This window comes from Aspergillus nidulans, chromosome I (genome assembly GCF_000011425.1).
Source record: "Aspergillus nidulans FGSC A4 chromosome I".
Taxonomy (NCBI): domain Eukaryota; kingdom Fungi; phylum Ascomycota; class Eurotiomycetes; order Eurotiales; family Aspergillaceae; genus Aspergillus; species Aspergillus nidulans.
Window position 1 is genome coordinate 2,248,786 of NC_066257.1, and position 24,732 is coordinate 2,273,517.

The 24,732-nt window shown below is 49.5% G+C and overlaps 10 protein-coding genes across 10 annotated transcripts, besides 1 other annotated feature; 5 read left to right on the plus strand and 5 right to left on the minus strand.

Annotated features, from left to right (window-relative positions):
* Positions 1-24,732: part of a sequence feature (contig 1.109 1..233950(1)) that runs on past both edges of the window.
* On the plus strand, positions 218-929 carry ANIA_10827 (DUF2015 domain-containing protein). The gene is made up of 2 exons (XM_050612908.1): positions 218-422; positions 467-929. Exons 1-2 carry the CDS (start codon positions 371-373, stop codon positions 784-786), a joined length of 372 nt encoding a protein of 123 aa, XP_050467108.1. The 5' UTR covers positions 218-370; the 3' UTR covers positions 787-929.
* On the minus strand, positions 1,281-2,444 carry ANIA_06501 (U2 snRNP complex subunit HSH49; the record flags this gene model as incomplete). The annotated part of the gene is made up of 3 exons (XM_659013.1): positions 1,281-1,943; positions 1,998-2,373; positions 2,425-2,444. The coding sequence occupies 3 exons, from the start codon at positions 2,442-2,444 to the stop codon at positions 1,281-1,283; spliced, it is 1,059 nt and encodes a 352-aa protein (XP_664105.1).
* On the plus strand, positions 2,724-3,397 carry ANIA_10828 (mitochondrial import receptor subunit TOM7). Its single transcript, XM_050612914.1, has 5 exons — positions 2,724-2,831; positions 2,890-2,936; positions 2,998-3,026; positions 3,087-3,123; positions 3,177-3,397. The coding sequence occupies exons 1-5, from the start codon at positions 2,805-2,807 to the stop codon at positions 3,196-3,198; spliced, it is 162 nt and encodes a 53-aa protein (XP_050467109.1). The 5' UTR covers positions 2,724-2,804; the 3' UTR covers positions 3,199-3,397.
* Positions 3,671-4,964, plus strand: ANIA_10823 (putative mitochondrial folate carrier protein Flx1). Its single transcript, XM_050612917.1, has 3 exons — positions 3,671-3,868; positions 3,933-4,199; positions 4,266-4,964. The coding sequence occupies exons 1-3, from the start codon at positions 3,751-3,753 to the stop codon at positions 4,814-4,816; spliced, it is 936 nt and encodes a 311-aa protein (XP_050467110.1). The 5' UTR covers positions 3,671-3,750; the 3' UTR covers positions 4,817-4,964.
* Positions 5,182-6,732, minus strand: ANIA_06503 (C2H2-type zinc finger protein; the record flags this gene model as incomplete). The annotated part of the gene is made up of 4 exons (XM_659015.1): positions 5,182-5,520; positions 5,583-5,756; positions 5,820-5,873; positions 5,926-6,732. The coding sequence occupies 4 exons, from the start codon at positions 6,730-6,732 to the stop codon at positions 5,182-5,184; spliced, it is 1,374 nt and encodes a 457-aa protein (XP_664107.1).
* ANIA_06504 (uncharacterized protein) lies at positions 10,739-11,903 on the plus strand (the record flags this gene model as incomplete). The annotated part of the gene is made up of 5 exons (XM_659016.1): positions 10,739-10,788; positions 11,104-11,284; positions 11,448-11,493; positions 11,689-11,714; positions 11,868-11,903. The coding sequence occupies 5 exons, from the start codon at positions 10,739-10,741 to the stop codon at positions 11,901-11,903; spliced, it is 339 nt and encodes a 112-aa protein (XP_664108.1).
* Positions 12,666-15,262, minus strand: rcoA. Its single transcript, XM_050612919.1, has 9 exons — positions 14,944-15,262; positions 14,737-14,818; positions 14,491-14,675; positions 14,350-14,376; positions 13,756-14,285; positions 13,232-13,699; positions 13,047-13,179; positions 12,912-12,987; positions 12,666-12,840 (listed from the first exon to the last, which is right to left on the minus strand). Exons 1-9 carry the CDS (start codon positions 15,140-15,142, stop codon positions 12,816-12,818), a joined length of 1,725 nt encoding a protein of 574 aa, XP_050467111.1. The 5' UTR covers positions 15,143-15,262; the 3' UTR covers positions 12,666-12,815.
* ANIA_06506 (sterol desaturase family protein) lies at positions 15,556-16,786 on the plus strand (the record flags this gene model as incomplete). Its single annotated transcript, XM_659018.2, has 2 exons — positions 15,556-15,929; positions 15,997-16,786. The coding sequence occupies exons 1-2, from the start codon at positions 15,661-15,663 to the stop codon at positions 16,784-16,786; spliced, it is 1,059 nt and encodes a 352-aa protein (XP_664110.1). The 5' UTR covers positions 15,556-15,660.
* Positions 17,347-20,423, minus strand: ANIA_06507 (NCBP1 family protein). The gene is made up of 7 exons (XM_659019.2): positions 20,266-20,423; positions 20,110-20,201; positions 19,936-20,042; positions 19,598-19,865; positions 18,648-19,540; positions 18,407-18,588; positions 17,347-18,344 (listed from the first exon to the last, which is right to left on the minus strand). The coding sequence occupies exons 1-7, from the start codon at positions 20,327-20,329 to the stop codon at positions 17,446-17,448; spliced, it is 2,505 nt and encodes an 834-aa protein (XP_664111.1). The 5' UTR covers positions 20,330-20,423; the 3' UTR covers positions 17,347-17,445.
* On the minus strand, positions 20,983-23,493 carry ANIA_06508 (serine/threonine protein kinase gsk3). The gene is made up of 7 exons (XM_659020.2): positions 23,046-23,493; positions 22,785-22,957; positions 22,636-22,719; positions 22,222-22,570; positions 21,978-22,171; positions 21,713-21,917; positions 20,983-21,638 (listed from the first exon to the last, which is right to left on the minus strand). The coding sequence occupies exons 1-7, from the start codon at positions 23,089-23,091 to the stop codon at positions 21,505-21,507; spliced, it is 1,185 nt and encodes a 394-aa protein (XP_664112.1). The 5' UTR covers positions 23,092-23,493; the 3' UTR covers positions 20,983-21,504.

Genomic DNA, 24,732 nt, shown 5'->3' on the forward strand with positions numbered 1-24,732 from the left:
ATGCCAAGAGTTGATACCGCAGTCTCGCTAAGCGGGCCGATTCGGGTATAGTGCTTGATGCCTTATTTTAAAGCCTGAGGAGTAGGGCCGACAAGGCTAACCCAGCCACGACCCACCTGCTTCTTCCGCAGACTCCCAGGCTCCAGCCCACCGATTACTACTAGGTACCAGAGCATTTGCGTAGTTCTTTCTGTCTAGATACGCTGACTGCTGCAACTCTTGTCGAAACGGTCATATTTGCCCTTTCGACGGCCATTAGTTCTGATATACGGCTCCCTAGCCTCTGAACGGTGCGGTCAATCGTACTTGACCTACATCACTAATACCTGTCACTGAATAATCGGTTCTGTTCTTCAAGTAAAGCATCGAGATGGCTTATCTCTTCTACTTCCTTGCATTCCTCGTTGTTATTTGCGGCACTGGTACGTAACCTGAGACACGCTCATCACAAATCTAATGGTTACAGCTCTTTATCTCACTCGTTCGCGATGGCTACCACTTCTTCCCGTCCCTGACTATATATACGATCGTCTACCAGCCAGTTTCACCGACGACATAGCGGCGGGACTCACGTCGTCTGAATTTGACCTCTCAACGAATATTGAGCATGGGGATCAACGGGCCGGATTGGATGCCTTCGGCAAGCGCGAAGTTCTGAATATCATGAGACGCCAAAAGGTTGATTTTAATGAAGCTCGACGGATTTATACAGAGCAGCGGTTTGCCAAGAACAATATTGGCCCTGACGGCCGGCCCAGAGATCCGAAATTCGTATCATTTTCGTGAGAAGCTCTGTTACCTATTCTTTTTCGTTTCCATCTCTCTCGCGTTCAAGCTATTTTTGCGCAGTCTTCAGGATCCTAATACTGCCCACTCAGTGATTGTATGTATCTCCACTTCTAGCCGGTCAATAATAGCGCATGCTAATGCAGTACCTCCATATAGTCATATTGCAGATAAGAGGCTATTTTGCCTGAGAAGTGTGGTAGTATTTTGACTGCATATATAAAACTGATCTCACCAAGGTGTGGATTGGGCAAGATATAAGATCAGCTATACATCACAATTACGTCTCACCCATTGCAGTAATGAACCGATGCGAAAGTGTCCGTGAATGGTACGAGAAAATTTGCAGTGCGACGGAGTCCGCGAGTGAGTCAGCGTTGCTCGACAGACTCAGAACACCACATTCTCAGCAATGAACCAAGAACTGCTCTCTATTGCTTTCCTGGATTGGTCATCTCTGGTGTGCAATATTTGTGTCCGGAAGGTAAAAAGGGTCAACGTCCCCTACCATACCCTGGCTGCTGAAACCCAGGAGGCATTGGTGGTGGCGGACCAGAGCTTCCTGAAGGTGTTCCAAATCCTGGGGGCGCAAATCCTGGAGGCGGCGCGGCCTGGGGGGTATATTGTGGCTGCTGGCCAGAGTTGTTGAGGCCTGGGGGTAGGAACACTTGAGGCCCTCCGTACCCGGCTTGCGAAGGTGGAGGCCGTGCTGGGAGACCCGGAGGGGGGGTGGCTGCTGTAACGGAAGGAAGGCCAGGTCTCGCTAGTGACTGCTGAGTAGCTACATTCGGTGAGAAGCCAACAAGTTGCGGTGGCAGCATTGGAACTCTTCCCATCCCTTGATCGGCTGGACCTGTGCTCATTGGCCGTGACATATCGGCGGGCATAGCAGGAGCGGCTGGAGCTGTGAATTGCGGTGGAAGAGCTTGAGTCGGCACTTGCACGTTGTGTTTACGAGCCTGCGCAGCTAACATCCGTTCTGCTTGGTCACCATGCCTCTCACCCTTTCCGTCCTTTTTATAGGCATACTGTACAGAAACCTGTTTGTTCATGAGATACTGGCCGTTCATGTTAGCTATGGCAGCATCTGAAGACTCGAAGTCGGCAAATGACACAAAGCCATATCCTTTTGATAGATTGCTGTCATCTCTCGCGACCTGGGAGCAATATTAATATCTGAGGACCACTTAGGAGTAAAGAGTGGCAAGTACCTTTGGCAGATTGACTAGGTTACCAAACCGGCTGAATGTATCATATAGAACTTGCTCCGTAACCATGGGATCAAGGTTGCCAACAAAAAGCTCTGCCCCAATTTCCACCGACTTTTGTTTATCAGCAGAAGCCTTATTGACGCGGATCGGCTTCCCATATAGACGTATTCCATTCATTATCCTGGATGCGTATTCCGCATCCTCCTCGCTATTAAACTCGACGAATCCATATCCTTGGTGTGACTGTGTGACGCGATCTTTCGGCAGGTGAACGTTAACGATGCGCCCTGCCTGTAGCATGAGCTCCCATACCAGGCTATCGGAGACCCGTTCATCAAGGTTTCCAATGTATACGGTAGCCTCTTTGTCCTGCTCCCTTTTTAGGTGTCAGCTCGAGGGCTATAGCACAGGGAATAGTTCGACATACCAATGCCTTGCGCCTGACATTGCGCCGACTAATAGGAAGACTTAGGAAGTACTTGAGCCGTTGCAAAAAGTCGCGTGTAAGCAGGAGAATCAATGGAATATCGAATCGATAGAAAATTAGTAAGATTACTTTGTATGTGTGATCCAAGATGAGCTTAGGAAATGTGAGAAATAGGTAGTGTGGTAGCGGAAGAAATGGAGAGAAGCTTGATCGACCGTCATGGCTCCCTACTCTGTACTGACTGGTTTAGCTCCCGAAAACTTTGAGATCTTACTCCCTCTCCGCCTTTCAATCCTGGTCCCGAGCCAAAGTCAACCGCCTTTCACTTCCTCCTAATTTCTATCTCTTACCTACCCTTAGACATACCAGTAATTGTCAAGATGGTTCAGTTTTCCGAGGAAACGAAGGTAAGTTGGGACCATGGCCGCGCCAGGTCGTCACTCGCTAACACTCATCTCTGCACAGGAACGCATCTCCAAGGTTATCGATGTTTCCAGGGTCGCTGTTCACTAGTGAGCAAGCCTCAAAGCTCTATTTTCTAATATCCTCGAAACTCACATAATCCAAATGCAGTGGATACCTGCCTTTGATCCTTTATCTTGGTATGAGCTCTTGTTTGCCAATGAAGTTTTCAGCTCGTTTGTACTAATAATTATGTGAAGGATACACCTACAGCGACCCCAGGCCATCCCTCTTCAAGTAATTATGAACGCAGCCGTCGAATACTGTTGCTCTGCTAACTCGACAAATAGGCTTTTCTCGCCGCTTGCGTAAATTAAACAAACCCCACGTCAATCGAACAGACATCTTCCTACGGTCGAATTTCATACGGCATGATGGCTGAAAGCGGATTGGGCGTTTCTGTTATCCCTTTCTATTTGGGTGATTGCAGCCTGTCATCCATTCATGTGTATTTTTAAGTATTTTATTTCAAGTATGTTGGGACAGGTTAATTAGAGCACTTATCTCTGGTTCACTTGTCTCTCGATTTGAGATACCAGTGGCACTTTTGTCTCAGTAGCTTTGACTCTGCCATTAGAGCAATGTTGGACCGCTTCGCCTGAGCATATAACAAGCACTCATGATAAGAACAGTCCTTTAGGCAGCAGTGATAGTAAGCTATAGAGATTGCAGCATTGTATGTAGTTAAATACGGTAAAAGTTATTGCTGAGTGATCTTTGTCATTGTTACTACTCGGCCTCGGCCCGCCAAGCGAATTCTTTTCGGACAGAAAATCAAGAGCTGAACAACTAAGCATCAGATATCACAAAGTTACATCTCACGAAGCACACACTGAGTGACAAGCTCTCACACCCGAAAAGTTCATGTTTGGCAATGATGGCTTGTCGTCATCCGTGGTGGAAACCATAGCGGGATTCACGGCAGGCACAGCAACAACACTTTGTCTGCACCCGCTGGATTTGATAAAGACTCGACTGCAAGGTACTTTTAGTCCAGCCACTTTGCCCCTCAGGGTACAACACGTCTAATATCAGGCTGTACACAGTCGACCGAACCTCATCGTCTCGAGTCGGCGTTTCTCTCCGAGTCATCCGCGAAATCTTCCACAAAGAGGGCGGACTCATCGCATTTTACCGCGGTCTAACGCCCAACCTCATCGGCAACTCCTCCAGCTGGGCGCTCTACTTTCTATTCTACGACAATGTGAAGGAGATTCTAGGGAGTTGGCGATCGCGCTCCAATTCAAATGGCTCGCAGCAGCGCCGGGAGCCGCTGGAAGCATCCGATTATTTTATCGCCTCCGGGTCTGCAGGTGTGTCAACAACAGCAGTTAGAAAAAGCGAGTCAAGTAAAACTAACGGCTATGTGTATGGCATAGGAATTATAACTTCCATCCTAACCAACCCTATCTGGGTCATCAAAACCCGCATGCTCGCCACCGGCTCCATGTCGCCCGGCGCGTATACCTCCTTCACAGCAGGCGCAATGCAGATACTTCGCTCAGAGGGAGTTCCTGGCTTCTACCGCGGACTGGTTCCGTCACTCTTCGGCGTCAGTCACGGCGCACTGCAGTTCATGGCTTATGAGAAACTAAAATTTCATCGAGCGAACGCACATTCCGGGGGTCTGCAAAGAAAAGAGCTCAGCAATATGGATTTCTTCATCATTTCAAGCGTCTCAAAAATTTTTGCCGGCTCAATAACGTACCCGTATCAGGTGCTCCGGTCGCGGCTACAGACGTATGATGCTTATCTCGCATACCGGGGACTTCAGGACGCAATTGTAAAGATCTGGGCTACAGAGGGCTTGGGAGGGTTTTATAAGGGTCTCGGGCCAAACTTGTTTCGTGTTTTGCCAAGCACCTGGGTCACTTTCTTGATGTATGAGAATACCAGGGCATATCTATCGAAGGTGATGTCGAACGCTTGATGATTGCGGTATGGAGTCGTAGCGAATTCGGGTGAACGTGAGGCAGCTTTCTCTTGACATACTGATTTATCTGTACCCTACCATATCCAATCTCAGGACTCCTTTGTTCAGCATTTATACATAGAGTATATACAATTATTTGCAGTGATACCGCGTGCGGCACAAACACACGAAATTCTAATGTCATAGGAACGCCCTGTTCTATGCAAGTCATTCATCATGACGTTGGTCCATACCGGCTATACATTAGCAAGTAAAACGACAACGCACGAACTGGGAAACTGGGAACTGGTATCTTGGTAAACTGGAATGCAAACATAACTCCAAAACCGAACCAAGGCGTCAATCACAGAGATGAATATGTCTTACTCGTCACCGCGCTTCTCAATGAAGTATGGGTCCTCGTTATCCTCATCGCTGCTGGATGCGCCTGTGTATACGGAATCTTCGTAGCTCCCACGACGGGCTTGATCATCAGCACCGGGACGCCGGCTTCCATCAGCACTAACGTTCGTCTTGGAGGACGGAGAGATTCTGCGGTCCTTCCCACGCCCCTTGATGCCCTTGTTACTATTCTTGTATAGTCCTGCAAAATATTCCCACAGTTTCCGGTCTTGAGGGCTCATGTGTTCGCCATCAATCATAGCGGAGAACTTCTTGGTTAGGGCCTGGAGCGTCTGTGTATGGAATTTGTTTTGATGCGACTAAACGCATAAATTAGATCAGTTAGCTGACCAAGTCACACAAAGTTAGACTGTGAGCTAACCTTGAGGTTTCCAAGCTGCGTGAACTGTTTGCCGCAGCCCTCGAGAAGGCACGTGAATGGCTTTGTTTTTAGGTGGGTGATTTTGTGGGCGCGGACGTTGCCTCGCTGGGCAAAGCGTTTTTGACATACGTCGCAGGTGAAAGGTTTCTCTCCGGTGTGGCGTCTCTGATGGGTCTATTTTCAGTTTATTCAGTTAGTCCCACACTCGTTCGTTTTGCGCATACTACTGTAGCTTACCTTAAGGTTACCCAGCTGCGAGAATCGCTGGCCGCAAGTAGGTTCTTTGCAGACCTGTTATCATTAGCCACATGCCCTCTGCGGATTTGTCTTACTCATAACCTACAAACGGCTTATCCCCAGTATGGGCTCTCATGTGTATATCCAGATGGGTCTTCTGAGCGAAACTCTTTCCGCAGTGCGGCAGAGTACAAGTGTACTTGCGCTTCTTCGCCGAGCGGGATTGAGACTCATCGGCAATAACAGCCCCTCGATGATTTACAACTGCTGACATGTAACCCTGGGCGAAGCCATTTCCTCCTCCATGGGTCAACTGCTGCAACGGCGGTAGCGACTGCAATGCTGCCGGCTGCGAGGCTTCCTTGGCTTGAATCGCTTTCATCAACACATCCACCTCTGTTGAGAACTCAACTTCGCTCGCATTTGGGTTCTTCTCATGAGCAGATACTCCGTTACCAGGAGCTGCGGCGACCGAGCTGGATTGAGGTGCAGCTCTCTGCTCGACTTTAGCCACGGAATCTCCGGACACCCTGTTGACAGCGTTTCTGGCAGGTCGGATGTCCGGGATCGGCTGGGCTAATGGAGGCTCTGAGGCGAGGCGCGCAGACTGCGCGTTGAGCGAGTGATTGGGAACGAAAAAATGCTGGTATCCTGGATGCTGGTGATGGTGATTGTGATGTTGGGGGTGTTGTGGTTGTGGTTGGTGGTGTTGATGGTGGTGATGAGTATTGAGAGGATGGCTGAAGCTGTATGTCGCCGAAGGTGGTTGGTGGTACGGCAATGGAAACGATGCTGTAGGGTTGGTGTAAAAGGAGAAGTTATGGTTGATGTTGGACCCCAGCATGCGACGGGAAGCAACAGCACCAACGGCATGGCCGGGGAACTCGTACGATACAGGCTCTGCGGTCTCCATTGATGCAGTTGGATCCAAGACTAGTTGCTGTTGTCGTCCGGATGTCTTAGCCTGCAGTTCCGTTCTCTTGCCCTAGGAACTATCTGAGGGAGGATACGAGGAGAGATGATAAAGGCGGACCCTGCGTTGATATCAGCTACCTTGTTGTGACCTGGAGTACATCTTAAGCTGGATCCCTTACCGTTGACGACCTTGTGAGCCTCTGGACGGCTTGCTTTTTCTCCCACACCACTGGCGTGGCTTTGAGATACTCCGCAGAGGCTTGAAGCTGAACAAAAGAAGCAAACGGACCAGGAACAAGCAAATAATATATAAAGTATCGAGCCAGTATCAAGATCAAGACCTAGCACGGTCCAGATCTTCCAAGACCAACATGAAATGGCCGTGATAAACAAGAAGAAATTAGGGACTCCACTTGATGGACGTCTAGTCTGGTATATAAAATCTCAAGAGTCAGGACTGGACGAACAGTACGGAGTATCTCAAATGCTTAACAGGCAGTGACAACGAGGAATGATCTGAAGACGATCCTGACAATGGGGATCACTAGTAATAAGCAAATACGATCCGCCGGGTTTAATCTCTTTTCAAGAAAACCGAATGAGATAATTAGAAAAATAAAATAGAAAATAAAATAAGGAGGAATAAAATAAAATAATTATTTTCTTTTTCGTTGGTTCCTGCACCCTGATATGACGCTACGATCTAGAACGATATATACTCTTTTTTTTTTTGCTTATCCGCCTCTTCCTTCCGGTGTCCCAGAGCAGTGGAAGCAGCGGGGGTGCTAATCAACAGGGATCTTGCCTGTTCACGGTGTAGCTCTGTCTGTTATACTCCGTACAGCGCCTCCTTTCGCAGAATGGACATTAGCGAGGCGACAATCTGGCGAATAATGATATGTAAATTCCGTACTCCGTACTTGTCAACTTCAAGTTAACCCTATCAAGCAAAAAGTGGTATTTATATTTCTAATATCATCACTAAAAAGAAGGAGGGACAGCTTAAATACAGTAATTACGACTCGTCTTTTACACTCGGTTTCTTCTAATAGCCCCCACCAGGCATCTCCAGGCATCCTGCCTAAGCCTACGTCCTCCGGGGCTGGCTCCTGCCCTAGGAACGATCCCTGCTAGCTACCTAACACCCGCATGATCTATGTGGATTGGCAGAGGCAAGACGTGCTTCCAAACCTAGTATAGCGGGGAGCAGCTAAGATATAGTCCGGAGACGCTAGTAGTAGTTTGGTTTTCCTAGCGCCTTAACGAGATTCTGAGTAAGGAATTTTGTTACCACCCGCCTCAAAACCAACACTTTGGGGCAGAGAATCGTCAATTGTTATGACATATTGCATCTAGTCACTCGTGAGGCAGTCGGAAGAAGGACGGACCACTCGTTTCAAGTCCGATCGTGTCCCGATCGCTATCCCGATCAGGTTGGCATTCACGCGCACCGCATCCATGGAAGATACCACGGTAGAACGTACCTTTGCTGTACCTCGATGCGGTATGTATATTTGGATTTTGGATCATCGCTGATCATAAACGAGGCTTGTTTGCCTCGAGTTCGAGGAGTTCCCAAACTCGTCGGTCGGCTTGGCTGACACAGAAGAGAGGCGACCACTGAGCATCCACCGTTTATGACATTAATCACAAGAATTATAACTATCGTCACGATTCCCGCTTCGCTAGTTCGTATAGCTGGATGGAGGTCATCTGACCCGAATGGGTGGTGGAAAGTGGGCCAGTCTCCAGAGCATGGACCCGACAATCCAACCAGAAGAACGTGCACGGTGCCGAGCAGTTTGTTCCTGACTGACAGGGTGATGATCGTCATTGTTGGACAGAGCTCGGTCGCTGTTCAGAGGACCGATCAAATAATTGAATCTTCAAGCCAGCAGCTGAGTAGAGGTTGTCGCTTGACTGCTTGCAAACAATCCGGCGACAAAGTTCAGGGGAGACACCAGATGAGCCACAATAAACAGGACTGTGGGCATGATTCCCGTTCACTGGGATACCCTCGTCTCCCACGCAGGCACCTGAACTCCTATATGGGGGTCGGTTTCATAAAAAGCCACTCTGCCTAGCGGATCGGCAGTCATCATCACCTGGACTCTTCTGGGGGGTGCGAGGCTGTCGACTGTGGATCGTGCTCTTTGGACTTTTGGGGACTTAGCCCAACAAAATGCGTGCACCAACATACGTACATCCGTACGGGGTCTACTATTTTCGATCCGAAAAATGGAACAAAAGATATGAGATCCGAGCAAAAAAAAAAAAAAAAGATCTTGGTCCGTGAATTGGACGTCAGGGCTATAGCATTCGCACCTTGCAGCTCTTGGTCTCCATTGTCATCCTTAATAATGCAACCCCGGAGCTGACGGGATTGTTGAGACTGGCTGCATCTGCTGCAGGATGCCCGAAACCCGTCGAAGTCGAAGCCTGCTGCTGGCTGAGTCGCTGGAATGACATAGCTTTGACATCCATGGAGAGACGTGTCAATCGAGCGACAGGCGATCAGAAACTGCTGAGTATCGGCGTACTTCTTTCTGGCGTCGGATTGGAGTCGAGTAAATCGATGGAGGGTTCGGCAAGGCTACAGGACGGACCGTCGGCGGGAGATCCAATAGTGCCGTAGTTCGCTGCACGCTCATTCGATCTGCTCGCCCCCACGCTCCTTTTCTTTTGGATCGCAGCAGCCGCGACTGGCGCTGAATTCGGCCCAGTTCCTGTCAGAAATTAATGCGAAAAACAAATAATTTCTGCAAGGGTTTCTTTGTCTTTGTTGACAGCCGCCAAGGGATGATATGACGAACTATCTGCACTCACCTGGCAGTTCTTGCCAAGGACTCGTTTCGCAACCCACGAAGAGGCAGAAGTCTGTTTGACATTCCGACTGCGGACGACGTACAGTATAGTCACCTGTACTCCATAGTCACCCTTTGTCTCAGTAGCGTCACGTCACTTCTCCCCAAAACCGATTTCTGAGCAGTCTCCGACGCATTTTGCTAGGGATCAGGATGAATTGATGTGTGCATGCTGATGCAGATGGCTGGACCACTAGAATGCCTCCCCACAAATCCCAGCGTCCGATCACTCGTCGATTTTCATCGTTCATTGGATAAGCGTGTAGTGGATCCCTGAGATTGGCAGCGCGTGTACCGGTGTGCACTGTGCCCGCTGCCTAGTTGGAAGCCTGGAAGTCTCGACCAGCTTCCGACCATGGGGTATAGCACCACTAGTCCCCCTAGTGCCAACAATAGCCCTGATTGGCAAATTATTCTGACGGTGAGATCCAAGTCTCAACCTCTTGGGAGTCTTGAGAGGCTTCAGAATCCATGAGGACTTCAGCTCCTGGGTGAGGCTGGGCACATCAGCTTCTACTCCCCCAGCGCAGCATGTACTGAACACGATGGGTCCGAAGTGGGATCTTCGTTCTCAGCTCCTCGATTCAAACATTCCAGTAGTGTGCGGCCGGGACCGGGACCACAAACAGACAGTTATGCTCACGTAGCACAGCTCGTGGCTGAGTCGGGATTGGGGCCTAGTCATGCCCATTGTCAGCGCGATTACTCCGACCAGACTCCAGATGCCAGATGCCTCGTTTATGTTTTCTTTTGGTCGCCGCCGAGGAGCGGGCCGACCCTTTCTCAGTAATAATGCCTGCGCGGCTGGAATCGTGGTTCGCATCGGTGCCGATGGCATTAGGTCCGGGGTTTGTTGCTAAACTATTGATATACACTCACTATGTCGACAATAGATTTCAACTCCTGACCGGCGGTCTCCGACTTACATATAAGACCCGATAGGAGTTCAATACCGTATATGTACTGCGGACCGTGCGCATTCATCTTTGCGCAAACTCCGGCCAAAGCTGGACTACGGACTGTCTTCCAGCTAACCTGCCAATTCTCATTATCCTACGGTACCTGATCGACAAGATCACAGTTAAGGGGGAAGCGAACCGTCAAGTCCGAGCGCAACACCGGGAATTCTGAGACATCACAATGCAGTTTTCCAAGTACATAGGTAGCGTGTTTACTTACGCAGGCGTCAGGTACGGACTCCTTCCTGCAGGTGACATGAACTGCGCGAAAAGGTGGCAGCGAGGCTCCCTATAATTCCGCTCTCCAACACACGAACGCCAAATCAATGCTCTTTGGAATAAGATCCCAGGATGATAGAGCGCCGAGACTGAGCATTGAGAGAGATTGTGGCTGCACTGACGCATGCAACCAGCCATAACGGAGAATCAGGTCCGTCTTTGCGAGTCCGCTTGCGTACATACGAGCCTACGCCAATTGCAGCCCTTACCCCTCGTTCCAAGGACCGTGCTGAACAGCTTTCATAGTTCGTCTACTGTATGATCAAGATCCGGGACAATGCAGCCGCCCCAAATCATTACACCAAATAACCGCGTTCTGCCCGCAAAGGATCTTCGCCCGCAAGTCATTCTGGCTTACAGACAATCACCTTGTATCATTGGCGGCAGGCTTCACGAGAATTTGATTCACCATGACTGCGTTAACCCTGCAAGTGCGCGCGGCAAGAATGTATGTACGTGGTGTCCAAATCTCACTACCCGCTCCTGCTGGAGAAATCGAAGAGACCGCTTGACTATTGAGGCTGTGTGTGCAGCGGCCACCTTGCCCGGCAATCTGACCCAACCGGTACGAATTCTCGCGGGCACGGGAAACTGAACCTGTTAACCCGCAGGAAAGGATCACATTGGCCAATGACAACACCCACATAATCTTACCTGGTGAGTGAGCTTGCGCCGAAGCGTTGGATCATGACGCCGTTCGTATTGGGCAAGCTTTGGCCGAACGTCTGCAAGTGTTATGGGCTTTCTAAGAGTTCATATTCATCATCATAGAATAATCTTTCGGTCCATGATATGATGTAAACAGGATAAGATAGACTGAAATCTTCTATCCTGTCTCTTGATAATCTACAGCCGTCATCCTAACCATTTGCTACAAAGTACGATGATACACCAGGATTTCCGAGTTCTAGCCGCCTGACTAGAAGCGCTGCAGACTAACGCTGGTCTCTGCAGTCTTTCTAAGTTGACTACTATATAACGGTGGGGAATCATCAATCTTCCTATTACGCGCTACAAAGAATGCACAACAGCTAAAGAACGCCCAGTCCAAATCCCAACATTCATAGGGGCTGTGGTCTGATTCCTATCCAGATTTTCCACCATATAGCGAAGTCTGGGATGTCATTCCTATCGTGGCCCCAAGGCAGCGATGCACCATGAAAAAATGGTGTAATGGTAGATGAGCCTAGACGCGTTACCGGAGACATTTTGAACCCATTTCGTACATGTCCAGCACAGCGGTCGTAAGCGTCAGCTACTACAAACTTTCTGTCGAGTCCTTTTCTGCGGGCACCGGAATCTGGCTAACTTACGAAGCACAAAGTAGCAAAGCGTGATACAAAGACAGGCGTTTGGTATCACATAGATATGTATGTATCAGCACCTTCAATGCCTCTCGCCAACTCCCTTGATACGACCTCGTAGGCTCGAGTTACGAATTATCGCCAAGCGAGAAGGAAACACTGAATTTCATGCCTGATCATGGAGGAAGAATGCCAGACGGTGTCGTGTGCTCAGCTGATTTTGCAGGACCTATGCAATATGAGCTGCGCTGCTCCTTGCCAAGTCACGTGTAACTTCCTTTAATCCGTCCTCTCTTTGTACTTGATCTCAACCTGATATATAATGTACTTCTCTGTGCTTCATAACAATTGCATTCATCTTTCAGTATACCTAAATTCACCAAAGATACAAGGGCCCTAACTCAAGGGAACCAACAGAAAAGTACCTCATCATACACAACCCCTTTTTGTGGCTCTCTTTGTTGCCTTAGTTTGTCGGTGTTGCGTCAGAGACGACCCATACGAATAATTGAGCTATAAAAGAAAAGGGGGAAAGAACAAAACAATACAAGACCATAAGCCATTTCGCCGAAATTCCACTGGCCGGTATTGGTTGAGGATGTGAGAGGAACGCAAAAAGGAGAATGCAGTAGATCGAGAATCGCGTTGACGCCGAAGCTTTCCCAAATTCAATGATTACCGTCCAGTGTACGCGGAGTATCTGCAGCACGTTATGGTCAGCCTAACATCCAAATCTTAGGCAGTGAGATAGGGTTAGGGAAAGAAGCGTACCTCCAGATTCTTGCACGCATGTCACCACTGCCAGTGGCAAACAGGTTGCCAGTGGGACTGGGTGCAACTGAGATAACTAATTGCCCAAGTTAGATATATATTTGATGAAATAAATGTTCTTGCGAACAAGCATACCAGAGTTCTTGTGCCCCTGTAGCATCATCTGAGCATTTCCAGTGATGGGATCCCAGAATTGAACACCCCTATCTTTTGAACCACTCATGACCCAGTGACCATCAGGAGTCAAACAGACACTAAGCACAAAGTCCTGATATCAAATGTCAGCACAAGACTCACAAATAAAAAGGCAATGTTATTACCTTGTGGCCCTCAAAAGTCCTGTGGCACTTGCCGCCTTTGCCAGCACTGTTGTACTGTTGACGGGGCAGGTTCAGTTCCCAGAGTTTGATGGTCTTGTCCAAGCTGCCGCTGACAAGTTCCTTTCCGTTTGGCGCGAATGCGACGGAGTATACGCTGTCCTTGTGGCCGTCGGGGTTCTCGAGACGTTCGACAAGGTAGCCAGTAGTGGTATCCCAGACTCGTACAGTCTTGTCCAGAGAACCAGCGGCAACATAAAGGCCGTCCGGTGACATGGCCACTGTGGTGACGCCGTCCTCGATGCTGAGGGTGTAGACAAGCTTGCCTTCAGCGATATCCCAGAGACGCACAGTCTTGTCTCCGCTACCGGAGGCAATGTACCGACCGTTACCGGCAAAGTCCAGAGAATAGATATCCTGCTCATGGCCACTAAAGATGTGTTTGATGGTACGTGTAGCAATATCCCAAACCTGAAGATCATGTCGGTCAGTCGGATACATATATATAAACAGAAAAAAAAACTCACCCGAATCTGCTTATCCTCCGCGCCAGTGGCTAGGTACTTCCCGTCGGGACTGAAGCAGACGCTGCGAATGTAGAGATCCCCGCTCTTATCGACGCTCTCATCCTGTAGGACAGCGACATTCTGACCAAGAGTTACGTCGAATATCTGAGCGGAACGGTTACAGCCGGTCGCGAGGTACTTTCCGTCGCGGCTGAAACGCACACAGCACACAACGCTGTCGTGAACCAGGTGATGAACAAGCTCCACGTCAAGAACTCGTTGCACTTCAGGATTGAAGACAGCATACCAATCGACGCCTTCTTTCTTCTGCGAGGGAGGAAGATCCTCGGGATTCCAGTTTGCGAGCATATTCCCCGGGCGGTCACGGACGACTGGTTGATTCGGGGGCGTCGGCCGGGCAAGCTGTGGCGACACGCGAGACTCCGGATAAGCTAGCTGATGGGCCTGCTGTGGAGTGGCAGGGCCGGGAGGTGCACGGGGGCGTTTCCCAGGTCCGGGGGAGGCCGTTGGGGGTGGAGGAGGACCGTAGCCTGTAACGAAATGGAACAACGGTCAGATGTCAGATAATCTGTCTTTAATACAGTTACAACATACCGTTCACAGCAGCGCCAGGCTGATATCCTCCAAAGGAGCTCTGCCTTTAGGGCGCGGTGGCTCCTGGTTGAGCCGCTGCGGCAGGCTGTTGAAGGGTATGCTGGGAAGGCTGCTGATCCTGGGGTGGGGGAGGGGCAAGACCAGGGCCACTACCTCCTTGGTTGGCCATGATACCACCAAACAGATTGCTGGGTCCATGGCCCAGTGCAGGCGGAGGCGCCTGAGAGGGGCCGCCGTGCTGCGCAGGGACGGCTACATGAGAAGCAACGGGTTGAACGCCGCGCGATTCAAGCTCGTGTCGCAACATGCGGATTTCTGCTTCATAACTGGGAAACGATGCATGTCAGTCACAGCCGAACCGGAAACGCTAAGTTCTAAGGCACATACTCTTGTTTCATCTTCAACTGCGCCTGCTCAAGCTGGTAAACCTTCTGGCGAATCATCTCCATTTCCTGGAGCTGTCCGGTTACTGCGATCCGGTGAGTTAGTGGAACCTGACGCAAAAGTATCTTGAGAAAAGCATGATCCTTCCAATCCTTCCCCAAGTTGGGGAGAATACGGTTATATGAGAGGAGAAAGGGAAAGTGCACTTACGCTGGTGCTCGAACTCGCCAGTGCTCCTCGACTGATTTTCGAATTCCTGGCGCAACTGATCCAGCAATTCATTCAGACGAGAATTGGGAGCTGGAACCATCCCGCGATGTGCGTTATACATGGTTAAAGGCAGTTGTGAGGTCTGCGCCCGACCAGACGAAGGAAGACGTGTTAGCAGAGGTTGGTCAATGCTGCGCATTCAGCGCACCCCTAGGAAACTGGCGACGACAGACGAACGTAGTGAACGAAAAGAGACACGGGTCAAGAACTGGAGGGGTAGACAGCCTAAAAAAGAAGACGCGATTGAGGGGAGGGCGACAATGAATGGGGGGAGATGGGAGGATGAGGAGTCGTAGAGTTAGCATGGACCCGTTAGATGCTTCCGTCTCATGGCGGCTGAACTCTTGGCTTTGGCAGAAGCGAGCGGTAGGCCGTAGTGGACAAGCGCTCCACTGTCGACGCACAGCCATGCGAATGACTAATCATCACTAGCCACAAAATAATTGATTGGTTGGGTTGTGGAGTGCCCGTTTCTAACGGGTTATTTCCGTCTGGCGTGATACCTAGAATTTATTTAGTCTCCCTGTACCTTGTACCTTTCCCCAACCCTCCTTATCATTCAATTCCTGACCTTTGACCTTCACCAGGGAATTGGATTACCTCTTCAACTTGCCGGGCATCTTATCACAAACTGGTGATACCAGACAGCTTATAGTCATGGACATCGCACTGGAATTATTTGACACGTTTGTCGGCGACCGGCTCTACTCCGCTCTTCTCCCTGCCTCGCTCTCCTCGACTGTCTCCGTTCCTGGGTTTCCGACAGCAGCAAACAGCACCCTTTCATTGTTCGGTGCATCAAAGCCTTTTGTATATGAGCCAGCGACCAAGCTTCTCTACCTAGAACCATCCAAATATGCATACCTGAGCGCTTGGCCTCGGAACAATATCTACCGCCAATTCTTGAGTTTCTTTTTGATTGTCTGGTATGCCACTGCTCATGATCTCCATTGCAACTCCCCAGTCTCCAGTTGCTGATAGTTTGCGCTGTAGGATCTTCGGTTTCATTGTCTACTTTATTTCTGCCACCCTGTCCTATATGTTCATCTGGGACAAGTCAACCGTCAAGCACCCGAAGTTCCTAAAGAATCAGATCCCATTGGAGATTGCGCAAACCATGCGCTCAATGCCCATCATGTCTCTGTTGACTGCACCCTTCTTGGTCGCCGAAGTTCGGGGATATGCTAAACTTTACGATACCTTCGACGAGGAACCATTCCCTTACTACAGTATCCTGCAGTTCCCCCTGTTTATCGCGTTCACCGATTTCTTCATCTACTGGATCCACCGCGGCTTGCACCACCCCCTCGTTTACAAGACTCTACACAAGCCTCACCACAAGTGGATCATGCCTAGTCCTTTCGCCTCCCATGCTTTTCATCCCGTTGACGGCTGGTCACAGAGTGTTCCTTACCACGTGTTCCCTTTTATCTTTCCTTTGCAGAAGGCGGCCTATGTACTTCTATTTGGATTCATCAACATCTGGACCGTTATGATTCACGATGGTGAATACGTCGCCAACAGCCCCGTTATCAATGGAGCCGCCTGTCACACTATGCATCATCTTTACTTCAATTACAATTACGGTCAATTCACCACTTTATGGGATCGCATGGGTGGCAGCTACCGAAAGCCTAACGAAGAGCTCTTCCGCCGTGAGACAAAGATGGGCGAGGAAGAGTGGAAGCGACAGACCAAGGAGATGGAAACTATTCTCAAAGATGTTGAAGGTGATGATGACCGCAAATATCTCGCTGAGGAAGATAGCAAAAAGAACCTGTGAATTTCCTCTTGGTCTGAGACCTACAGGGTTCGGCAGTCAATGTCTCAATGCACCTGACATGGTTCTGTAATGTCACTCCAACGGAACTCGTTTCAAGTCGCAAAGGCTGGCTCTCTTACTTGTGGCTCACGAGGTTGACGTTTTTCTTACCCTTGCCTGCTTCCTTCTATTCCTGCATTCTTATCTGCACATAAACCCTATTAATGTCACACTGTACAGCACCGGTACCAGTATTATACTAATCATTCTGTCAACACTTTTTCTGATATGTCAGCGGATGCCGTGGTAAACCACCACTTTTGATTATCATCACAGCGGCGTCGTTGGGTTTAGACTTTATTTATGGCCTTGGTTTTCGAATGTACATAGCTGAATACAAGCAACATCGCAAGTAAAATATTTCACCGTGCTACTCTGACCACTTGGCACTCGGAACTGCAGGACCGACTCAGCTAAGAAGCAGCTTAGTGAAGGCAAGTTCTATGTACACAACGGGTCAGTTCGCCTTGCTTGTAAAGTACCTGAGATGAACTTAGGATTTGCCTCTCATAGGTTGTATAATAACTTTCTGTTTTTGCTCAGAGTCTTACAAGAGGCATTTGTTTGCAATTACCGCTATACATATTTAAATTCAGAATAAAAGGTACAAGCGACAAGGATCAGATACCAGCCGTCCTATCCGCATCCGCATCGGCAATATCCATATCACCATCGCCCGCTCCATCCCCAGGGACACTTCCATCAGCAGCAGCCGGAGGTGGGGTCGGGGCTTTCGTCCCGACAGGTGTTGCGCTGGACATAGCCTGGCTAATGAAGGCTTCCTCGACGCCGGCCTTGCGACGAAACGCGCGAAGCCAGCGTTTACCCCACTCACGAATGATTTCGTCCTCGGGCAAATCGCCGCTGCCGTCACCACGTTCCATGAGCTGGTCGTTGCTACCTCCGGCCACAGAAACGACGGAGTCTTCAATGACCTGGAAAAGGGCGTGCATATCCTTCTTCTCACGGTTAAGAGTTTCATCAAGTACACTTAGCTGAGGCTCATAGAGACCTGGCTGGATGCGAGCCGCGACGATCTGGCGAAGGCGGTTGGTGACTTTGCCGACAGTAGCAGAGATCATTTCGAAGATGTGGGTTTTTGCGAGAATAGTGCCTGCGTCCAAGTGGTCGACCAGCGCCCATTCAATGACGGAAAGGGGTGTTAGGATTGTGTAGTTCAGCAGCTTGTCGATGATGTTGATACCAATGCCGGGTTGGTCAACCCAGTATTCCATGACTGATGTGATAATTTGGCGACGCGCACCAGGTGACCTTGGTCCAATCGCCAAGAGGCGTTCCTTGTTCCGCTCGATGCAGGACAGAACGTGAGAGAGGGATTTTGCGCCTACGAAGCAGATGGAGGTAACGAAGGCATCCGTGGAGGGTAACAGGGGGATCTCAACTCCCAGACCAGCTGCTCGCTCTTCGATCGCAGTGATGTGAGGTTGAATTTCATCGTCTGCGGCCTTTCTACGAATGAGCTGCATGATTTCTCTGCCTTCATTTGCATAGGGCGTCGCTGAAGAGGGAAAGTTAGCGTTCCAAAGAAGAATTCGTTTTCCATACACCAGTTCAACTCACTGTCAGATGCGTATTTGAAGTCAGGGGTGTCCTTCTCTTTTCCTTCAGAGATGAGGTCTTGATAAGGATCTGGGAGGGTTCCCCGAATGCGCTGGGCAAAACTCAGCCGAATCTCTTTATCTAGCGCGCCATTGATGAACGCCATCCTTGGATGTACAAGGGGAAGCTCTAGGTCCTCAATCCTATTCCAGGTTAGTTAGCAATGTTGTGGCACGCGTGTCGGTTATGATAAAAGACCAACCATTCACTCCACTTCCAAGTAAACCCAAAATTACTCAAATGATGCGCAAACCAATCCAAGAACCGGTGACTAAGTTCCAGGTCAATTACGTCGAGACTGCGATAGAGAAATCGGATCGCGCGACCCAAGCTCGGCGCAATGGCCGCCGGTGCAATCTTGCAGCACTCTGTGAGGACAGAATGGTAATAAACAAGTTTGTGCTCGGGTGAAGGCAATTGAAACAGCTGAGAGAAAACAGCATCTACAGCCACGTCCTCCGGTTTCCACGTTGTCCGGTCATCAGGGAGATCGCGCAACTTATCGAATGGAGTGGCACGCTTCACGAAGATGCTGGGTGTAAAATAACAGTCGAGATCAATCAGGAACTTTGCCGTTGCAATGCGGTTAAAGTCCATGATGTTAATGGTGTCAACAAGAGCGTCTCTCAGCAGAGAAGAAGCAATGTTTGACGTTGATGGAACTGTCTCAATATCCTGATCTCCATAGACAGACAGAAAAACCTCTGGGAAGATTGCCCTCGATCCATTTAGTACGGGGCTCGGTATCGTGATATCAGGTAACACATGCTTCGGCCCTTCTTCAAGACGCTTCGGTTCTTCATCGCCTTCTCTTACATTTGCCCATGGCCGGGGCAGGCACTCCAGTTCCCAATTTCGACTCGCTTCGGCTTGTAGCTGGCTTTGGAGTAGGCTGATAACGCTGGGAACAGTCGCCGATTTCTGACTATCAGGTCCGAAGGGGTTCGCCAAGTCTACAAGCGTATGCGGCGTAGATGCGATGATATCAGTCTTTTCTAGTAGGCCCAGCGCCTGACTTTCAAACCCGCTGACCGGGGAGGCCATGATGTACGGGATCGTGTATAGAATGATTTTCACGAGCTCCAATCCAATTAGCTAGACAAAATGCAGATGTCAGCACACTTCCATACCAAAGAAGTAAGAACAGCCTACATCTTCGGAAGACGCGGTTTGAAGATCAACAGCACGGGAGAAAAGTTCCTCCAAGATCGCAAAGACGCCATCCCCCTCCAATATACATTGTAAGCATCCGAGAAAGCGTAGAAGAAGCTTGACTTCGCGCCAAGCACCGGCATCAACATTGTGCTGGAAGCGCTCAACTGCGTGTTTTAGGACGTCGGCGGCGAGGTCCGATTTTATCGTATTAGCAACAAGCACGGTAGTAGCAATGAAAGGTATTTTCAGCGGCTGCTCCAAGACACTGGAATAATGAAGCTGTCAGTTTGGTAAAAAGCGACATTCAGAAAACAGCAATAGTGTTGGCAACACACAGGTCAAGCGCAACCTCAATAAAATTATCCCTTAGTTCCTCGTCCTCGTAGTTCTCGGCCACGTTCTTCGCAATGCTCAGTGCATCATCTTCCGCCCTCCTAGCGGCCTAAGCATATAGTGTAAGTGAGACAAACAGCCATTACGCCCAAAGCGCATATATCTGACCCGCTTACCGATTCAGCAATTGTGAGAAGCTGCCGTCGAACTTTGACCACTAGAGGTTCTTCATATCTGCGTCGTTGGCGGCGATCGTAATCGTCATCATCTGTTACGCGACAGGGCAGTTAGCTGATAGAATTGACAACGGATGAGCAGACGGGTCTTTTTACCTCTATAACGCCGCTTGCGCCCACCTCCCCTAGGGCCATGGTTCCGACGTTCGTAATCAGCCATGTCTTTTTGTCTTGCCAGGAGCACCCTATTTCACAGGGGATTGCTGCACGGTGATTGAGTGAAGTGTCCCACTCAATGGCAGACACAATTGCACTGTCAAAGGGCCTTGGTCGGACTCGGAGCTTAGGTCGCGTACGTCAAGCTCAAAAACACCAGAGACCTCGGAGACGGATTATCAGTGCCGCCGAGAATCTAACCTGTTTACCAGGGCCTATAGCCCAGAAAAGAAAAAAAAGAAAAGGAACAGGAATCAACTCCAACTCCACAGCTGTAATTTCACCTCCGCTTTGCTCATATTTGCATAGGGACCGACAACTTATGCAGCTTAGCAGTCCCTTTATGAGAGTTCTCCGGGGTTATCGTAACGGCCACCTACTTTGGCATCCTGAAATATACGGAATCCAACGGTGGAGGAATGTATGACTTGAATTGGGTAAAGCGACGGATAATAGAAAGCGATGTAAGCGACAGGAGTATGCACACATGCACAACGGAAAGGGGATTTCTAAAGCTGTAAGTCGGGGGGATAGACCTCCAACACATATATTCAAAGCACAGTCACAAGTACACATCTCATGTGCATCCAAGCAAAAAAAAAGAAAAGAAAAAAAAGAAAAAGAAAATCATCATGATATCAGACCCATGTGTAGGTATTCATCTCTCTCCCCGTCTTTCCATAAAAGTTGCGGCAATCTGTATCCACGCCCTTCCATCGAGAAGTGAAGCTGCGGAACTTACATCTCGAAAGGCAGACACACTCACGCAGAAAGGGTATCACTTTTTCCTCCCAAGAGCTGTCTCAGACACCTCAATAACTCCAGACTATGACATCGCACCAATCCTCCCGCCCCATTCATGTGAACCTGTGGCCGTTCACTTATGCCATATAAGAACTTTTCCGTCGTCAAAAGGTTCATCATGCCTCAGCTCAAAGTTTTTTTTTCTCTTTTTCAGAATGCGTTTTTTGTCTTTCCTCGAACCCGATACAGAGAAGCCAGCTCCCGGATGCCTCACCAATGGATTAGGTCTACAGATGTAAATAAACCTCTGCTAGTTCAAAAACCACCAGATGCATGGAAATGAAGGTGCACGGCATGGCATCAAATCTTCGCGAATATGTGCATGAGCTGATGCACTATGAAGGGCGTGTAATTCATCAGCACTATGACGTTGACTCAGTCAAGGTGTGCCATCATTTCTTCTTTCTTCAGAGGCTTAAAGTCGTCGATATATAGTCCGCGAGCTTCGAGCGCAGGCCGTGAATGCGGTGGGACAAGCCGACTGTTCATTGAAGGTGCGATTGAGAGTTCTGTAGCCTGCTGTCAGCATCCAGTCTAAATAGTTCGTTTATGTCCTAGAGAGAAAACCGGAGCTCAAACGCACCATGTCGAGAGAAGTCGAAAAGGTTTGGTAGATCCCTAGCTGCACCGTTGGGGTGTCGCGAGTCGGGTAGTTTGGTGTTCGGATCCCGGAGTTCATCGAAAAAGGGATGGCACATTGCTTCGATTGCGGAAAGACGCTGCGTTGGCGTATATTCTAGCAGCGCGGAAATCAAATCGATAGCCTCATGTGGCGCTTTTCGGAAGACCTAGGCTCCCAAGTCAAACCGGAATCACTGGAGAGGAAGTGCGGGGTAGTGTGATCATACCTTGTTGAAGGGATGTGGCTTGATTTGAGGAAATTTATGCTCCATGTAGTTGGGATTCATTGTACGGATTTGCTCCCGTGTAGGAGTACCGAGAACCTTGATAATTTCGACCAGTTGATCAATTCCAGACTCTCCAGGGAAGAGAGGTTGCCCGAGCATCAGCTCGGCCATCACACAGCCAGTAGACCATACGTCTATAAATGTCAGCTTGTCCATGAAAATCCAAGGTGCCGTGGATGTTTACCGATCTTGGTTGTGTAATTCGTAGCACCAAATATCAATTCTGGGGCTCGGTAGTAACGCGAGCAAATGTATGATACGTTAGGCTCATTCTCGACCAAAATCTTGGCGGATCCGAAATCGCAAAGTTTCAGGATACCAGTAGCGGGGTCGAGAAGAAGGTTCTGGGGCTTGATGTCGCGGTGACAGATTCCTTGTGAATGGATATATGCCAGCGAACGGAATAGCTGGTAGATGTAAAGCTTGACTTCCAACATCGGCATGGTTGTCTTCAACTTGTTGAAGTAGCGAGACGCCCGATAAACAGTTTCCGGTACATATTCTAAGACAAGATTCAGGTACACTTCGTCCTTCTGCGGCGATACCATACACGGTTAGCACTGACATGCAGCTAAACACTGTTAATTGGGGAGCATACCCTTTCGCCATTCGAATAGTAGAAAGCCTTCAGCTCGACAATGTTAGGATGGCGCACAATCCTCATGATTTGCAATTCACGATTCTGCTCAGCGTCAGCGGGGAGTGGCCGGGCGAGCACGACGGTGAGCTCCAACAATGGGCACATACCTTGAAACGCTTGTCCTGGAGAACCCGCTTGATGGCAGCATCCTCGCCGCTGGGCATCATTTTTGTCTGGAAGACAACTCCGAACGACCCATTACCGACAATTTTACATTGCGAATATTGTATTTCTTTCGTTTCCCCTGTTAGTCCATCTTGGACTTTCTCGCGGACGACTTCTGGAAAGAAACGGACGAAAGCAGTTAGCGATCGGGATCCATGGCGAGGCTCGCAGCGTTTGCGGCTAAAGGCATTGGAGATCCTTACCACCCATGCGCAAGTTGGAAAACACCCCAGACCGATTCTGTGACATCACGGTGTGTCTTGGAAGGCGGACAACGTGAAGAAGATCGGGGAAGGAGTCCTATCGTGAATATGGAGGACTAGACTTTAATTGCGGATGGCGGGAGAGGGTTGGAAGGTAAGGTGTGAGGTCCGTTTTGGGCAGACTGTGACCGGTGGAGCACGAGTTTTGAGAGGGGTGCTTTGGATGGGCGGAACGTTGAACGGAGGAAGATGAGTGGAGGTTGGCGTGAGATCGAAGGTTAAGAGCACTAGACAAGCGAACCGCAGCTGGCTCAGACCAAGGACCAACGGACTTGGGTAGGGGTGCCAAGAGCACAGACGCAAGGCCAGGGAGTGCTCCGAACGGGAGGGTAGAGGTGTGTCGGGTTATCGGCAGTGGCTGTCTCCTTTCGGGAGGGAACCAAGCAAGTGATAGAAAGTAGTAGGAGGGGAGGGGAAGAAAGAGAAACAGAATTAAAAAAGGGAAAGGAAGAAAAGTAACTAATTCGAGGAACAGTAGAGGAATTAAGTCACGACGAACCAGAAGAGAGCAGGGGGAGATCAAAGAAGGTTTACGGGTCAGGTATTATTAAAAAGAGAATGGGTCGGGGAGGGAAGAGGGAGAAGTGAGCAGGTGACGTTGATGGAGCGACGAAGCCCAAACACGCGAGGGCTGCAGGAACGCGGGAATAAAGCACCGAAGCAGAGGGAGCAGTGGAAGCAGGATGAGAAGATGGAGGAATAATAGGGACCGATGCTATCCAAGTGCCACTGTCTAAACACACTTCTGACCTCCACCAGCTGAACAGCCAGGCAAAAGAAACTGCAACTGGGAGGGAAAAGCAAGAAAGAAGCGCACACCCACACTCTTTTCTAGGTGTCTCGCAAGGAATCGGGCCAGGAAAAGCAATGTGAATGTTCGAATATCTGGGAGACTTGAGATCGTTTGGGGAGGGGCGGAAGTGGTCTAGCACGGAGCTGTGGCAGTGTGTGGAGAGGCAAAGGATGATGATGGCTGGGATTCCTACTACCTCGCATCGCCTCCAGGACTCCAGGGCTCCCGGGCTTGGGCCGGATTGAAGGATTTCTCTTTATGGCCGCCGGCATAAAGATAACAAAATTTACAGTAGCGCTGGTTCTTAGGATAGTAAATAAGATGATGCTAAGCAGCTCGTAGTGCCTCGTCATTTGAGAAAGGAACATGACCAGCCCTGGTTGTTACCTCGTACTTCAATTGCTACAGGGGGGGTTCTCTATCAGTATAGTATTGACATCTAGCACTGGCAAGATGACTGCTCTGTTTAATCCATAACGCTCTGTCGTAGCTTGCCTCTTTCGTCCGGATCTCCTACCTTTGAAGCAGACATATCGACCGCTGGTGGTGCTCGCTCCGCCGGGTGGTCTGTTAGGAGTCAAAAAGAGGGGTTGTCGTCTTAGTAATATTACCATACAGGTATTCCGGTCACGAGCCCAGGCGTAGTTCTCCACTATGAAGCTGTGACATGGAGGGTTTTTCATAATTCTTGGCTGTTGCTTTTGAACTTGGATCTCTTTTTCAGAGCGCTGGTTCCATGGGCAACTCGGCCATGATTGAATATTAGGCAAAGACGTGAGGTGATTCTCTCATTCTACTCTGTGTGGATGTAATGCTGCTCAGTACACTGTAATT

Coding starts and splice junctions, on each gene's coding strand:
- ANIA_10827 (XM_050612908.1), top strand. CDS start 371: ATGGCTTATCTCTTCTACTTCCTTGCATTCCTCGTTGTTATTTGCGGC. Junction 423..466: donor CGTTGTTATTTGCGGCACTG/GTACGTAACCTG, acceptor TAATGGTTACAG/CTCTTTATCTCACTCGTTCG.
- ANIA_10828 (XM_050612914.1), top strand. CDS start 2,805: ATGGTTCAGTTTTCCGAGGAAACGAAG. Junction 2,832..2,889: donor AGTTTTCCGAGGAAACGAAG/GTAAGTTGGGAC, acceptor ATCTCTGCACAG/GAACGCATCTCCAAGGTTAT. Junction 2,937..2,997: donor TCCAGGGTCGCTGTTCACTA/GTGAGCAAGCCT, acceptor ATCCAAATGCAG/TGGATACCTGCCTTTGATCC.
- ANIA_10823 (XM_050612917.1), top strand. CDS start 3,751: ATGTTTGGCAATGATGGCTTGTCGTCATCCGTGGTGGAAACCATAGCG. Junction 3,869..3,932: donor GATAAAGACTCGACTGCAAG/GTACTTTTAGTC, acceptor GGCTGTACACAG/TCGACCGAACCTCATCGTCT. Junction 4,200..4,265: donor TATCGCCTCCGGGTCTGCAG/GTGTGTCAACAA, acceptor TGTATGGCATAG/GAATTATAACTTCCATCCTA.
- rcoA (XM_050612919.1), bottom strand. CDS start 15,142: ATGCGCAGCATTGACCAACCTCTGCTAACACGTCTTCCTTCGTCTGGT. Junction 14,819..14,943: donor TGGCGAGTTCGAGCACCAGC/GTAAGTGCACTT, acceptor ACCGGATCGCAG/TAACCGGACAGCTCCAGGAA. Junction 13,700..13,755: donor CGGAGGATAAGCAGATTCGG/GTGAGTTTTTTT, acceptor CATGATCTTCAG/GTTTGGGATATTGCTACACG.
- ANIA_06507 (XM_659019.2), bottom strand. CDS start 20,329: ATGGCTGATTACGAACGTCGGAACCATGGCCCTAGGGGAGGTGGGCGC. Junction 19,541..19,597: donor AAACCGCGTCTTCCGAAGAT/GTAGGCTGTTCT, acceptor CATTTTGTCTAG/CTAATTGGATTGGAGCTCGT. Junction 18,345..18,406: donor CTTCAAATACGCATCTGACA/GTGAGTTGAACT, acceptor TTCCCTCTTCAG/CGACGCCCTATGCAAATGAA.
- ANIA_06508 (XM_659020.2), bottom strand. CDS start 23,091: ATGTCACAGAATCGGTCTGGGGTGTTTTCCAACTTGCGCATGGGTG. Junction 22,958..23,045: donor TTCCAACTTGCGCATGGGTG/GTAAGGATCTCC, acceptor GTTTCTTTCCAG/AAGTCGTCCGCGAGAAAGTC. Junction 21,639..21,712: donor TTTCGACTTCTCTCGACATG/GTGCGTTTGAGC, acceptor AGCAGGCTACAG/AACTCTCAATCGCACCTTCA.